At 42.0% G+C, this 16,344-nt stretch overlaps 2 protein-coding genes across 2 annotated transcripts; both read right to left on the minus strand.

Annotated features, from left to right (window-relative positions):
- Nucleotides 1-3,446: 3,446 nt before the first annotated feature.
- On the minus strand, nt 3,447-6,183 carry gemin6 (gem (nuclear organelle) associated protein 6). Its single transcript, XM_084068623.1, has 3 exons — nt 5,850-6,183; nt 5,464-5,489; nt 3,447-4,651 (listed from the first exon to the last, which is right to left on the minus strand). Exons 1-3 carry the CDS (start codon nt 5,975-5,977, stop codon nt 4,299-4,301), a joined length of 507 nt encoding a protein of 168 aa, XP_083924749.1. The 5' UTR covers nt 5,978-6,183; the 3' UTR covers nt 3,447-4,298.
- Nucleotides 6,184-6,558: 375 nt separating this feature from the next.
- Nucleotides 6,559-14,240, minus strand: LOC311053334 (uncharacterized protein). Its single transcript, XM_084068801.1, has 5 exons — nt 13,957-14,240; nt 12,296-12,567; nt 11,109-11,159; nt 8,993-9,154; nt 6,559-7,242 (listed from the first exon to the last, which is right to left on the minus strand). The coding sequence occupies exons 1-5, from the start codon at nt 14,043-14,045 to the stop codon at nt 7,076-7,078; spliced, it is 741 nt and encodes a 246-aa protein (XP_083924927.1). The 5' UTR covers nt 14,046-14,240; the 3' UTR covers nt 6,559-7,075.
- Nucleotides 14,241-16,344: the final 2,104 nt, after the last annotated feature.

Here is a 16,344-nt window from a genome sequence, read left to right on the forward strand (position 1 = left end):
TATACTTCATATTTAATTCATACAAATTCTTTCTTAACCCCCCTTAAATTAAATGTATTATTTCAGCCCAAAAAGCCCAGACTGACAGCGTTTTTTTGATTTTCTTACCTTTTCAAGTAGTCACAGAATATTAATCTACAGCATGATCGATCCCCTGATGAGACGTTTAAAAAAGACGTTAAAAGACGTCATTGGCACTGGCAGTGTGGCCACTCAATTACAGCCGTCAAAAGAAGTCATTGGCAGTGAGTTAATATCAGTGTTTTATTTGATGGCCTTGCTGTCCTTGTATTTGGCCCTTATGCCATCAAAACATTTACAAGACCAAAGGCCAAGTAGCCTTGTCCCTGAAAAGATGAAATTCCAGGCCTGGTACTTATTATGCAGAATGTCCCGTTTCACGAGGTATCGTATAAAATGTATTACAATCTTTTGAAAATAGCTGATCTACAAGCTCACGCATTGCATCGTGACACGTGAGCTTGTAGATCGGCTATTTTCAAATAGCCAAAGTTTAAATAGGACTGAAGTGGTTAATGTATGTTTTGTAATAATAATTCAAATCTACAAAGTAAGCCTAACTAGTAACTAAAAGGATGATCCCCTGCCAGCTGCAAAGAAAACTCAGACAGTCTACGTGACTTCTGAGACACAGAGTATGTGACAAACAGAACATAAACTCACATGCACTAATAATTCACACGCTGTTTGGGCCAACAGTTATAGGACATAAGGTCATCAGACAGAGTACAGAATTACCGTTTCTATTTCACTGTCAAGATTCTGAATTCTTAACACTTCCTCATCTTCAAACCAGTCCAGTGACTCTGAGTATGAACTTCTGAACTCCTTTTCAGCAGTTTGCACAAACGTTTATTTATTTCACTGATAGTTATACTTCATATTTAATTCATACAAATTCTTTCTTAACCCCCCTTAAATTAAATGTATTATTTCAGCCCAAAAAGCCCAGACTGACAGCGTTTTTTTGATTTTCTTACCTTTTCAAGTAGTCACAGAATATTAATCTACAGCATGATCGATCCCCTGATGAGACGTTTAAAAAAGACGTTAAAAGACGTCATTGGCACTGGCAGTGTGGCCACTCAATTACAGCCGTCAAAAGAAGTCATTGGCAGTGAGTTAATATCAGTGTTTTATTTGATGGCCTTGCTGTCCTTGTATTTGGCCCTTATGCCATCAAAACATTTACAAGGCCAAAGGCCAAGTAGCCTTGTCCCTAAAAAGATGAAATTCCAGGCCTGGTACTTATTATGCAGAATGTCCCGTTTCACGAGGTATCGTATAAAATGTATTACAATCTTTTGAAAATAGCTGATCTTCAAGCTCACGCATTGCATCGTGAGCTTGTAGATCGGCTATTTTCAAATAGCCAAAGTTTAATTAGGACTGAAGTGGTTAATGTATGTTTTGTAATAATAATTCAAATCTACAAAGTAAGCCTAACTAGTAAGTAAAGTTTTAAAATAATCGTAGTCGAGTAAAAAGTAAAATATTTGTCTCTGAGATGTAGTGGAGTAGATTTGGAAAAAGGCTCATGTTCTTTACCTGTCAAAAGGTGGTGAACCCTCAAACCTCAACAAACCTCAACATTTTTAAGCCAATAATTTGATGACCGGTGGAGTCCAGTAGGAGACTCAATGGAGACTCTTCGAGTCTCCGCCAGTCATCAATTTATTGGCTTAGGAATGGGACAGAGACAAAAGAAATCTCCATGAAGTCAAGGCTCCGTGGGGTGATTAATCGATAGAAAAAAGTCATTTTGTGGGTGAACTATCCGTTTAAGAACACTTTTGCCTAAATTGATACACAGAGTAATTAACAAAGACAAAGTCCTAGAGATGATAACCTTGTGGCACCCCCTTGTGGGCAGATAAATTATAAAAACAAGCTCAGTCGTGCCCCCATACACACATCACAGGCTATCCCAACTCAGACTGTATGAACTTTTAAATACTTTAGTGTTTTAATTGATGACAACTTGTCTTTTAAACCACACATTGAAAGTGTTGTTAAGGAGCTAAAGGAGAGGCTGGGTTTCCATTTTAGAGATAATTCATGTTTTTTTCTTTGCAAAGGAGTTAGAGGCTGCCACATTTATCCCTTCAGTTATTATGGTGATGTTTTATGTCATTGCTGTCAGGCAGAACAATCATATTTCCATATTCCAACTACATGTTTTTTCCCCGTAAATTAATGGCCTACTTCATCATACAAGCGTTGCACAAAAGTGGTGAAAATAGCCAATGTACAAGCTTGTAGATCAGCTATTTTAACTATTTAAAAAATAAAATAAAAAAGGAACGGTTTTGGACAAGGTTTCTGCACGGCAGCAACGATATACAGTATGAATGCCTGTTCCACTTCACTGCACATGTTGAATACTGCTTACCAATGTATTAAGGGCCATTCCCAATACTCTCCCTTCACCCTACTACCTATACTCTTGTAGTGCCCTTAAGGCGGTAGTGGCCCTCCGGAACAAAGCCTTTGACTTGCCCTTTGGTGTGCCTTGGACATACTTCATGATTGTCCAATTTATTTAAATTGTAATTGCACTGGACTGTAGACCAACTCTCACTGGACACCGGATATAAACCTGTCAGATGGATGGAGTTGGATGACACTTTTCAACCAATGAGGGAGGATAGTGTTGCAGTGTGCCCACTGCCCAGTATACTGAATGTTGTACAAAGCCAGTGATTTAAAGGGACTTTTGTGTGGGTGTGGGTGTGCGTGTGCGCGCGTGTGCTAGTGTCTCTCTGAGCATCTCATTGTATGTCTCTCTGGCTTGACAATGCTTATGTAAAAAAGTGACAAAAAGAAACAAGGGAATAACTGTCTTCACGCTGTTATCAACACAACAGTACTACTGACCCAGTATTCACACAGCTATTTGGTCGACCAATCAACATTCATTTCTATCACGCTTAGTGACCAGCTGAACACAGGCAATCCGTTTATCACCCACTAGTTCAGACACATGAATTTGGATCAGACCTTGTTTGCCTCATTTTCCTCCTGACATGACAGTTCCACTTATATACCAAAATGGACAGAGAAGCTGATCAATTTGAAGCTACATAACAAGAATACACCTGGAATCTAAGTCGCTGGACTCGCTGCCCATGGTAGCTGAGTTTAGCCAATTGTCTACTAAAATGAAGGATGTGAACACAGTGACACATGGTACACCCCTAGCCTAATAGGTGAGGGTACGACCAGATAGGGTTATCTGTAGGCTAATCTATGCTGGGCTGCAAGAGATGATTTACCTTGTTTTCACGTTTTTATTCATTTCCACAATCCAGGAATAAAATATGTTTAGATTAGAAGAAAATGTTTTAAGGAGAGCAGTGAGAAACTATTATTAAGTTGGTGGTATATATTCATTGTCAATAGCAGCTGCAGTCAGGTGCAATGTTTTCAGTAAAACCATGTTATTGGAATGGAAATATAATCCAATTCATTCTTTTTTTTCCAGTGTATTGGGAACCCATGCAGTAGGCTATACATTGTCTGGGATTGGGCTCTGTTAACTTCAAACCTAAGGTAGGAAGACATTACGGTATACTTCGGTAATTGTTTTCTTATCGAGAGTCATATCACCATCACAATATTCAACAATGTTATCGCTTATTGCATGTTTTCCTAATATCGTACAGTCCTTTGTCACAGCGAGGATTATCTGTAGACTGCTCTATGAAGAACAAGCAGATATGTAGGTCTGCTCTATGCAAACCAGGTAGGATTATCTCTAGGCCTGCTCCATGTACAAACAGGTTAAGTTGCATCTCCACAAACACATACATTAACACATTCATTTATTGGGAAAATACAGACAAAAAAACAATCAGAATTTAATCAAAGTAATCCCTCCAATAACTAATCTGTTATTCATGATCTGGTAAATTTAAAACACAAGGTAGCTCCTGCTGTTTGTCTCTGTTGGGGCGGAAACACAACCCAGTCAACCCCAAACTGAAACATGTAATAATGTGTCACTGATCTGGTTTGCTGGGCAGTAAAGATCCCAGTTTGCTGATAAGCCAGCAAACAACAGCTGTAAAGCCATCACTGGTCAATAGGTGGCGCTGTGTGACCATCTATTTAATTGTCTCTGCACTCTATCCCAGTGGTTCTCAAAGTGAAGTCCAGGGACCCTCAGGGTTCAAAATGGACCCTTACAGGTCTGTAACTCTGAGAGTATACAAATGAAACCAAATGGACCCGTCCTATGGGGGTCCTTGAAATTAAAATGTTCGAGAACCACTGCTCTATCCCGTCCTGTCAGGGTTGTTGTCCATCAGGTTTTGGATTCGGGCCAGGATGATCTCGTTGCTGCTGCTGCAGTCCTCCGGTCTGTAGGGCGGCGCCACCGTCAGCACGTTGGCAACCTTGAGCACCTCCTGCTCCCCTGTCACCTCCTCCACAGGGATCCGGTTCTTCTCCAGCCACGCCCGTACGCTCTGCTTCCTCTTGCGGAGCTCCTCGCCGCTCAACGTCTCCCCCGTCGCCTCTCCAAGGAAGACGGAGCGGAGGCGCTCGCGCACCTCCTCATCTCCCTCGCCAATGACCTCCACCTGCTCCACAGCATGGCCCATCACCACTGAAACCGAAGCGCCTCCTCCTGTTGGAAACATTCAATCAAGCAGATGTAGGGATGTGTTGATAAAACAGCCTAAAACTACTACTCCGTAGTACTACGGTGCTGCTCGCCCAACAGAACTGATCTAAAAGCTGACAACACGTGGTGATGCAACGGTCCGTCAAATGTCAGATATGATCTAATAGTGCTTCTTAACCTTTATAACTTCAAGGACATCCAATTTGATATGCATTAGATCCATGCAAATGGATCCATAAGGGTCCATTTGATTCCATTGGTACACCCTCAGAGTTACAGACCTGCAAGAGTCCATTTGGACCTCTGGTGGTCCCTGGACCCCACGTTGAGATGATCTGTGGCTGACCCATGGCTGTCTGATCCACTGAAACATTGACCGAATATGGTGATGACGACTGTACGTCCCCTCCATATTTGGGCAAGGGTCACCCTTGTGGATCTCAAATTTCATGTTGATGAAGGGGGGTTATCATCACCGTTTTTAGGCAATGTTTCAGCCAGATCCAAATACCATGGGTCATCTGAGCTACTCTGGATAATATCTCACATTGATGACATCACTCTGATGTTATATTGGGGCCAGGTTTCAGCCCGATCCGTCCGCCTTTGACTTTCTTTGTAAAATAATAGTTTAAATATTCAACAAAACATGTGTGAATATGTGAGTTACTTTCTTAAGTTGTCCCACTTCAGCATGTCAGCATGCACATACATTTGTCTCTGATGTGTTTGCAAGATTAGCCCAGGACACACACACACACACACACACACACACACACACACACACAATAATAGTATAAATCCATCATGCATACCTTCCTGAAAGTTGACCAGCACAACACTGTAGAGAGGAGACATACCAGTAGTTAGTTTTCTTCTTTCACAGAGAAACTTTGACAAGTGGAATTGTTCCACCAAAAGTATTGTTGGTAGTTTAAAGGGGTCCCCGGGGGTCCTTGAGGGGGTTCCAGTCCCCTGCTAAATGATTGATCGTCATCTTCACCATTTGTACATTTACAAATAGAGAAACTAGAATGTACAAGAATATCTACCTTGTGAAAGTAAAACTTGAATTCCAGACTATTACTTGTAACAGTGTATTTCTACATTGCAGTATTGATACTTTTACTTAAGCAAAAAATGTGAGTACTTTTTCCACCACTGGCTCTATGTCCCATAACAATAACATGATATGTTTTACCTGGCTGATACGGGGTCCACAGTGAACATCCAGCCCAGGTGGTCCTGTCTGTCCGTCGCCCGAACCTTCACCTCTTTATGTAAATACTCTGCCCATTCTAACGGCGTCATGTGCATCCACACACACATGACTGCTGCACTAGCTTATTAACTACAACACAATATGAAATTAAACAGATTCACCGTCAACTAGATGAAATTGACAATATGCTATTAAACTCTCTGCATCCACTCACACAGCACTGCGCCACTGTCAATTATATGAAATGTAATACCGATATGAAACGTACTATCAACAACATGAAAGAAACGTCGTTAGCGATGCTCTGCTCTGATCTTTTACACACTGAGGAGAGGTGGTGTGTCGGTGAAAAGCATCCGGAAGGAACGTATCCGCTACCGAATGGTTCCTCATTTTCGTTTGTGAAATTAAAAGTTACCTTTATTATATAACTCTATGGTGACACATCTGCTATAGTTTCTGCTACACGTGTGGCTTTTCAAGTAGATTCTTGGACAAAAATAAGTAGACTACATAATAAGTATAAATGAATAATACTAACACAGGTTCTGTGTTATTTCAATAAAATCCTAGTGTATTAGTTCTATTATCATCTTGTGTATAACTGTTTAACTATCTTGTGGAACATGTCCCACCAACATTTCACTGCTTGTACTTGTATGAATGAGTGACAAATAAACCCTTCTTGATAAGCAAAAGTATTTATTTTGACATAATTAGTACAGTAGAGGCTGCTTGGAAGTACAAGACACATGTCTGGAAACTGACATTATAGAGCTCTCACTCTAAAAGGCAAAGTCAATAATTAAATGTCATTATTTACAAAGAAAAGAGTTCCTGAAACAATGTGGGATCATTTGAGAAACTCAAACTGAAACTTACTCACAATCAACAATGTTTTAATTGAGAAGTTTAACAGTCAGCAGTTTAAATTAATCAACAACTTATTTACTTATTCACTTGAAACATACTTCATTGACCAGTGTCCCGCAGGGGTCTATACTTGGTCACTTCCCTTTATTCCCTCTAAACCAAATCTCCTCGCAAAATATAGCCAATCTACAAGCTCACATCGGCGAATGTTCACCCAAGTATATGAACACTAGGGTTCATGTGGTTAAATAATACCCACACGTCCATTTTAGACCCCTGGTGGTCCCTGGAACAGATATCGAGAACGAGTGGGTTAAATAATAACCCCCTTTCTAGACTTGTTTTTTTGTTTCTGCCCCGCCCCCCTCGGCTCCGCCCGCCTCAGCTCTGTCCGCCAATGCAGCTCCGCCTGCTACTGCACCGGCGACTGCTGCACCGCCCGCCGCTGCTCCAACCCCGGCGACCATGGCCGACGCCCCCGCAGTCAGACCCACTGCACCTGAAGAGAGACAGACAGTGGGACAGATGAGAGAGAGACAGTGGGTACTAAGCTCGTTTCCGCACATATTTTGTACTTATCGGCATTTACACACCTTTCCACGTTAAGAAAAAGAAGTGTCTGTGACCGTGGACTGTGACGGACGTACACTCTTTCTCACGTCTGCTCGGAGGCAGACTTACAATGGGACCAAAGCTTGCGTATGTCATTAGAATGCCTTACGGTGCGTTTTAACAGCGGGCGATCAGGATAGTATTTTCCGGAAGTGCATTATATGTCTATGAGAGCCGGCAACTACTGGCGATAGGGCGAAGTGGGCGATGAAAGATGGATTTTCTTTATCTTTTGGACGATGTGGCCCGGCGATCGCCCGAGAGTCGCCTGCTGTTAAAACATACTGTCAGTCATGCAAAAATCAATTACAATGGTGCCAAACCTCAAATAAAATATGTATGTGCCCAATTGTTGTCAACACATATAAAAAAGAAAACAAAAACGATCTATTGCTTGGATGCATATTATAGCCTTCCCTAGACATGATGCAAATTCAACCGATTTTTATTTATTTTCAGTTGACATGTTTAGAGCTGAATTATTAGATCCCGTTTCTGCAAGTGTGGCCACAGTTTCGCCTATTGGACTTTCATGCCAATTCCAATGTCCAACTCCTATTAATTTATAACAATGACCACATCACATGAACGCAGTCTTACCATCTGATGAGGATACAGTATGGATGAAATCTAGCTGTGTCCATAACTCCATTTCCAATTCCGATGTAGGACAAGGGAGGATATGTTCGTCCAAAGGACAGATTCCCCTCAGTAATCAATAAGCTCTGATAAAAAATGTACAGATATTGGCGGATTCCAGCATTAACTTGTTACCTCGGAAAAGGTGAGTAACCAAGTGTTCAGAATAAATACAAGAATATACTTTCCTAGTTTTATTAGCCTTTGGTCGTGAGGTAAACTAACTTATTGTCATTACACGTGAGAGTAGGCTATTTACTTTATTAACATTCAGCGGATCCATCGCGTGAGGGACTCGATTATGCTGATCTACAAGTTGTGAAATGGGTGTGTCGGGACACGTTGTAAGATTGTAGATCTGTCATTTTGACGAGTGATAACCGTTCCGGTTGCCTTTTATGGTCTTAAATGGGGCGTGGAGCAATGCAAATGATCTCCACGGGAGCACGCCTCTGACTTACTAACAAAGATTAAAAACACCTGTGATCCGCACAAATCACGGCACTGCACTTTCATGAATCACACTTCAGAATTGACGTATGCAATATACACAAGCCTGAACGCCCAAATAAAGGCGGGAATGTCCGACATGGTTAGTGAATTAGGCCCAGTGTTTCCATTAAACACGACTGTGGATATCATACCATTATATTGTTTCTGTCGGACAGAATCCTTGAATCTCTGTGTTTCAACTTTTTATGTTTTTTCGTAAATTAAAGACCTACTTCGTCATACTCACACAAAAGTAGCAAAAATAGCCGATCTACAAGCTCACAACGAGTCGCATTACGACACGTTGTGAGCTTGTAGATCGGCTATGTTTGGCCAATGTGCCCCCCAGATTATGGATGCCGGGGTGCTTAATTGATTAACGTATTTTGATTATGGCCACAATAATCGTGACATGAAATTTGAAGATTGTCCCATCCCTAGTGTGAAACAATGACTTTGTGATGACAATGCAACCTTTGAGTCATAGGTTCAATCCCCTCAGCTACCTGCTGATTGAAGAACGGCCACCAGACTTCCTGCCGCCACACCTCCCCCACCGGCTACGGCAGCTGATGACATCATACCGGCGGCAAATGAGCCGGCGGCAATTCCGGCGGAAGTGAACCCGACTCCTGCCAAGACGACGGGAGCTGCAAGCACAGCACCGACTGTAACAGAGAGACCAGAGAGAGATCAACCACAGCACCTACTGTTACAGAGACCAGAGAGAGCATTTAAAAAAAATCAGAAGTACTGTAGCATGTTTTGGGGGCGAACTTTCCGGTTACCACCAGGCGAAGTAGCCTTGGCCATAAAATGATGAAATTCCAGGCCTGACAAGAATGGAGACGATTCTGACGATTATGCAAAATAATTATGATCATCTCAAATAATTGCGATTACGTGATTATGTAATAATTGTGACAGTTTTGTGATGTTCTAATAACATGGGTCACACTGTGATACATGGGTTACTTTGCTGTGTGTGTGAGCAGTTGGGCAGGAAACGCAAATATTTGTAATATCCGTTCTACACGAGTATCATTAAAAATGTGCACAGTGAAGCTGGGGGAGGTTAGCGTGCCACTCATCCTGGATACCGCGGCTGCTCTTCAATCTCCTCAATCTGGCCACATACAGGAAATTATTTTCCCACATACCACTAGGACCCCCATCCACAAGCTTGCGGGGGTATGCAAACTCTGCCATTGAGATAGTGGCACCCTTGACCTGCCTGTCCGCTATGGTACGACGCACCTTCCCTCCTTACCCTTTCATGTGGCACAGCGGGGAACCAACCTCCTTGGCCTCGATCTCTTCATCGAGCTGGGCTTCTCTCTAATGAACAACTGTGGAAGGGCTATAATGCAGGTCTCCCGACGATGCACCAGCAGTGGCTGGCGCTGTTCAACGGCCTGGGCTGCTTGACAGCATTCACTCATCGACCCCTGGTTGACCCTGCCGTGACACCAGTTATTCAGCCCCTCAGGCGCCTGCCACTCACCTTCCGGAAGGGCGTCACTGCTGAGCTCACCTCCCTGCTAAAAGAGGGCATCATCGAGCCAATAAATGCAGCACCTTGGATCTCAAACCTGGTGGTCGCACAGAAAAAGTCAGGGGGTCTCCGGGTCTGTGTGGATCTGCGACAGGTCAACAAAGCTGTCATCTCAGACAAATACCCTCTACCTACAGCTGAAGAACTCACCACTCTCTTCCATTGCTCAACAGTGTTCTCAGAGTTGGATTTGCACCAGGGCTACCTGCAAGTTCCCCTTCACCCAGCCAGATGGGACCTGACAGCGTTTGTGACACATGCTGGGGTCTTCAGGTGCACACGCATGCCGTTTGGTCTTAGCTCAGCCTCCAGCTGCTTCAAGCAACCCACGATGCCCGTTTACACAGAGTGTTTGAGGCTCTCACCAAACATCACCTGATCCGAACAACGACAAATGTCTCTTCTCAGTGCCGACTGTGGACTTAATCGGATTCCACCTCTCAGCCGATGGCATTGCACCTCTCTCGTCAAATGTCGAGGCAATATAGTGCATCCCAGAACCGACCTCCACCACACAGTTCGCCTTGCTCCAGGGAATGACCGCTTATTATGTGCGTTTCCTACTCACAGTATGTTGTTGGTTCTTTTTGAGGGGTCGGAGAAATGTTATGTACTAATAAAATGGGTCACACTGTGATACATGGGGTTTGCTATGTGTTACCTTTAACTGTGTGTTTATTATGTGTGACTGTGTGTTTATTATGGGATGCTGATGTTACGCGCAGAGCGCGCGCTGAGACAAGGAAGTATTATCTGAGACATGAGACTGAAGTAAAGGCAGTGCATGTTCTGACGTTGAAATGTGTGTTTCAGATGATGTTTGGCAGCATATGTGATGTCTATTGTTTGCCTTTTGTTTTATGTGTTTTGTTCATGAAAAATCAATAAAATGTAAGTGGAAAAAAAAAAGAAACGTGTGTTTCAGTCTTTTCACACAACAAGTTTCTTATAGTTGACTGTTCCATACGTGTTCACGTATGGAACAGTAGTTAGGCAATAGGTGCTCATACTTGAATAGAACCACATCTCTTTCTGTAAAATCAACAATAGAAGATATCTTATCTTACTTCCACAGACGAGAGCTCCCCCCACTGCTGCTGTAGAAATGAGAATATTCCCTGTAAAAGGAAAAAATATAATTAGAATCGATGAACTCAAATCTGTGGATGTCTTAAATGTACATTTCAAGTCCTAATAGTCTACGGTACTTTTAATTCAAAATCTTGATATCAAATCAAAGATTTGCTAGATTTTTTTATATTATAACATTTACATTTTGATAACAAGAATTGACATGCAAATGTTGATATGAAAATATGGAATGATATAGGTGGCATTTTAATTCATCTGCAGTTCTGCACTGAAATGTTTTGTATAAACTATATATATTTTGAGTTCCACCATTTGAAAATAGCAGACCTACAAGCTCACAATGCATTGTGAGCTTGTAGATCGGCCATTAGCAAAATATTTGTTATACATGTTGAACTTCTTAAATGGGACATTCTACACAATGAGTACTTTGGTACTTTTGGTACTTTAAGTACATTTTGATACCAACACCTTTGTACCAGTGGCGTACCCAACATAGAGGCAGGGCAGGCGGCCGCCTGCCCAACTAAAATCTAGCCTCCCCTAGAAAATAAAGTAAAAGACTGAAAAACAGGCAGTGAAAACAATCCAAAGAGAATAGTGGCCGTCGGACCTCCTCGTCCATTCACGCGGGCAGGCAGCCAATCACTACCGTATCCATTCAGCAGAGCGACGTCGCCTATAGTGATGCAAATATATGCCTTTATCTTCATGGGGTGCCAGGAGTGCCAGGTGTGGGGGTCTGGGCCATCACCTGTACTCACCTGGCATAAAAGGGGCTCTGAGTCTGAGAGCAGCTTGAGCCATTAAACTACAACATGAAGAGACCACCGCTGAATAATTGATTGATTGATTATACTTGCATATTGTTTTTATTAACGTTTTTCACTTTTGTAGTCAGTGTAGTGTTGTTGTTAACTTGTCTCCCCCGAGATTTCCCCCCCGACAGAAATTACATTTAGGGCAGGCGAGATTTTTTTCTTTACCTACCCCCCCCCCCCTCGCCTGCCCTAAATGTAATTTCTGGGAACGCCACTGCTTTGTACTTAGACATATATATTATATTTTGAATTCCGGACTTATACTTCAGAGTATTTCTACAAAGCAGTATTGATACTTTTACGTAGTACTTTTACCACCAGTGACCACTGATGTGTCTTACTTTTTATCTTCTTCTGTCTCTCTTTCTCACTCTTCAGTTTGTCTCTCTGTTCGTCTGCCTGTTTCTCTGTGTCATCGATCTCATCAAGGTAGTGCGCGGTGAGAACGGACACCATGTCCTCATACGTCCAGGTCCTGGTTCGAGTCCGACTCCCACCACGGTTGTGGATCTGGAGGAGCCTCCGCACAATTCTGCGTCCCTCCTCGCCCAGGTATCGCAGCAGTGTGGCTGCCTTGTCCTCCCCTGGACAGGGCTCTATGTCCACATACAGCCTGAAATTATAGGCCTGTCACAATTATTACATATCACCTAATCGCAATTATTTGAGATAATCGCAGTCATTTTTGCATAATTGTCATAATCGTTTCCATGTTGGAAGATTTTCACACATTTTAAAATATTAAAAAAAGGAAATTTAGCTTTTTTTAATTTTAACCTATTTCTGAATGTTTTACATGTATAAAATGATTCAATAATTTGTATATTTAAGTTATTTGTCATATCTGCCCTGTGCAATTTTTGATTACGAAGCCTAAAAGGCCAAACAGAAATTAACTTTGTACATTTAAAGGTAGGGTAAGTGATTTACTTTGGTTAAATTAAGTGTTAAATAGCTCTATATTCTGATAGTACTCATTGCTATAGAGCATGGGTTTTCAACTGGTGGTCCGTGAAGGTATTGCATGTGGTCCCTGACCATGCATTTAGTAATGTAGGAAAGTGAAGATTTGTATATTTTATTTTATCGACCACTTGTTGAGAAACAGTATGATGTATGATGACGCATCAATGTTGTCAGTTACTTGGAAGTCGGATGTCAAGAACTTGGGAAATGGGAGTTAGAATTTCAAGGGAAACTGTACAGGTTTACCTGGTTGAGTCATCATTAGCAGGAAATGTGCCCATATCAATCGCATGTGCTTGCTCATACATATGTTGCAATTAATCAGTTAACATGAGTTTAATGTGGAAGGTTAAGAGAACAGAATAAGGGCAACCATGGGAAAGGAATGGATCAGTGGTTCTCAATCTTTTCTGAGCTCTGGACCACTAGCATATCTCAGTTAAATAATGACTGTTAAGGGCTTGATTTAATTCACCTCGAATTAACAAATTAAATTAAGGCCTTAACAGTCATTATTTAATTTCAAGCTTTTCCCCCCACACCACGCCCATATCCCCCCTCCCAACAAAACAGTGGTCCCCAGGTTGGTTCTCAGTCACGGTGGTGGTCCCTGGTTCATAATCAGTTGAAAACCCATGCTATAGAGTGTTTGTTCTGTAAAAGGAGTCTCCCATGTCTCTCCACTCCAGCTCTTGTATAACATGCATTTTCAGTGCTCTCTCCTGATTGGCTTAAATGTTGTCACCTACAGCAGCTGAAAATGTACTATATTCTGTTTACTTAACAGCTGGAGAGACCCTGTGACTGAACAAAAGCTCTGTAGTGGCCATGGTTCACATGACGCTCGTCATAACAGTCATGTTTCAGGGCTAGCTCTGTAGCAATGATTACTATCAGATATAGTACTTTAACCTTTTTAACACAAACTAAAAAAATACCCAAAAATCTCACCTACCCTAACTTTAATGTTCCAATGTCCAATGCCAAAAAGACAACTTAAACTTGTAACTTAAATTTGTAATCGTGACATCCCTACCTGAAATCACTGAACCACTGTTCCCATGGTACCGGGGGAGGAGAGCCAGCTTTGTCCAGGAACGGATCGGGAGGGCAGAACGGTGCCATGGTGATCAGTTCTACCCCCGGGTACCGAACTGACTGGACCGAGCAGAGATAGGCTTTTAGGCTACTCTGTGTTTAATATGTGATTTCAGGAGTTGATGGTGGTGGTGGGTCCGGGCTGTGTTTGGACCACTTCACAGACGCGAGGACGCGAAAACCGGATGTCCTATTTCTGCTCACGGAACGCGGTTACTTCCCTGTAAACAACACTTGACTCTTGACTAAAGTTTCGTTTTCGTCACTGCCTGGAGTCTATGGAATGTACCGAAGCGTCAAGTCAGACGGGAATAAAGAGTTGACTTCCAATCCGTGGATTTCAAAATAGGCCTATAAATAAATAAGCAGTGTTGTTGATGCTATAGAAATGTCCGCAACAAAAACATGATGGATTTTTGTGGGAAGTATGCTACTACACATAATAATAATAACAACAATTATTATTACTATTATTATTATTAACCTAACGGGTCCATTTGGTTCCATTTGTACACTCTCAGAGTTAAACCCATCTAACCCCTGATCATTTTGCTAGGATTGGATGGCTTAGGGTTGAGGACAGAGTACAGCAACTTGCTATGGGCCTGGTCTTCAAGATACACCACAACATTGGGATCCCCCTGTATTTGTCAAAATACTTCCAAAATGTTAATCAAGTCCATGATCATAACACCAGAGGCAGCTCCACAAACCATGTTCAACCCAGATTTGGCACAACAAAGGGAATGAACTCTTTCTCATGCTATTCATCTAAAATGTGGAATGCCCTACCAAAAGGAGTAAATGAGTGTAAAACCCTACTCACTTTCAAAAATGCCCTAAAGATACACCTTCAGGAGGCTGCAATTCAAAAATGGCCCCTGTCCAAGTCCTAACCTACCCCATGTCCTAACCTAACCTACCCCCCCCCCCTCTCTCTTTCTTTTTTTTTTTTGTACATATTTTTCACTCTTCATACCAGTAACCTGTAAACTGATTGTATGACATTCTGTATAGTAGTGTGTATATCTGTCTGTCTCTTATATGTCATCATGATTTGTGTGCGTGGGGATCTCATCTTAAACAAGCTACGTGCTTAACTGAGCTATCCAGTTTAGTAGACCTTGTATTGCGAATTTGTACTTCCATGTACTGTTATGTACTGTCATGTACTGTTCTCATGTCTTACTAAATAAAGTACATCAATCAATCAATCAAATTAACATTGATTTTACAATATGAATTGGGGTCCCAGAGACATACTAGCCCTAGAATGTCTGTGATCTTACATACTTACAGAGACATACAGACATTCTAGGGCTATACATACATGCCATTAAATGGGGGTCCGTAGCCAGTGGTGAGCTGTGGATTTTTGAACTAAGGGTACTGTATTTTATGACGTCACGCGCGCGCACATAGCCACTCAGCTCAGTGCTAGTTGAAATACTGTATTCAACATGTGATTATTAATTTAATCATATGTATTATTATTTTGTTGTATTGTTGCATTGTTAATTTGTTGTTTTTATTTTTGTTTCAAATTAATTATTGTATTTTCCTTTTAATTTTATATAAAATCCCTTTACATAGACTCACCCACACATAAGTAGGCCTACTTAAAATAATCAGACAACTTGTCTTTGTCTTGTCTCAGAGAACTGGGTCCTCTGCTAAGCGATCCCTTTCACACCTTGCAGTGCAGAGATGTTGTCTGTCATTGTGAGAGGAATGTAACACATTCAATTCAAGTCCGTGTCTTTTCTCGAGTAGCCTAATGTTATGCAAAGCAGCCAGGTAGACGCTATTGAGAACGGCTCGCCACTGACGGCGCGAACCTTGAGAGGCTATTGTTTTTAAACTTTAAGGCGTTAAAGACCGCCGCTGACGGTGCGTGCACGCGCGCCCCCAGCTCCCACAGTGTCAGAACTAAGGGTACGCCGTACCCCCCCGTACCCCCTACAGCTCAACCCTGTCCGTAGCCTAATGCATGTCAAACTGAGGGTCCTTGAAATTAAAATGGTTGAAAATCACTGCTAGAGAGCCACAAAAATCTTCTATTATGGGGGTCCCTGGCTTAACTTTTCAAATGGGGGTCCGCGGGCTAATAAGTGTCTATTTGGGGGTCCTTGGCACGCAAAAGTTTGAGAACCTCTGGTGTAGAGGCTGCTGCACACCTGAAGGGATTCGTGTGCCTGATTTCATTCAAGACTTGAATGAAACTTGCAGCATTGATACTTTTACTTAAGTAAAAAATGTGAGTACTTTTCCCACCACTGTCGTTAATGTCATTGTTTTTTTGTTGACATTTTTGCGACCAAACTTT

Source organism: Gymnoscopelus microlampas (genome assembly GCF_963454915.1).
Source record: "Gymnoscopelus microlampas genome assembly, chromosome: 10".
NCBI lineage: Eukaryota > Metazoa > Chordata > Actinopteri > Myctophiformes > Myctophidae > Gymnoscopelus > Gymnoscopelus microlampas.

Excerpts from the sequence above, each read along its gene's own strand:
- gemin6 (XM_084068623.1), bottom strand. The coding sequence starts at position 5,977 with ATGTGTGTGTGGATGCACATGACGCCGTTAGAATGGGCAGAGTATTTA. Across the intron at positions 5,490-5,849 it reads GTGGACCCCGTATCAGCCAG|TGTTGTGCTGGTCAACTTTC; the intron begins GTAAAACATATC and ends TCCTCTCTACAG. Across the intron at positions 4,652-5,463 it reads GCTGGTCAACTTTCAGGAAG|GAGGAGGCGCTTCGGTTTCA; the intron begins GTATGCATGATG and ends TGTTTCCAACAG.
- LOC311053334 (XM_084068801.1), bottom strand. The coding sequence starts at position 14,045 with ATGGCACCGTTCTGCCCTCCCGATCCGTTCCTGGACAAAGCTGGCTCT. Across the intron at positions 9,155-11,108 it reads GGGAGCTCTCGTCTGTGGAA|TCGGTGCTGTGCTTGCAGCT; the intron begins GTAAGATAAGAT and ends TCTCTGTTACAG. Across the intron at positions 7,243-8,992 it reads GGCCGTTCTTCAATCAGCAG|GTGCAGTGGGTCTGACTGCG; the intron begins GTAGCTGAGGGG and ends GTCTCTCTTCAG.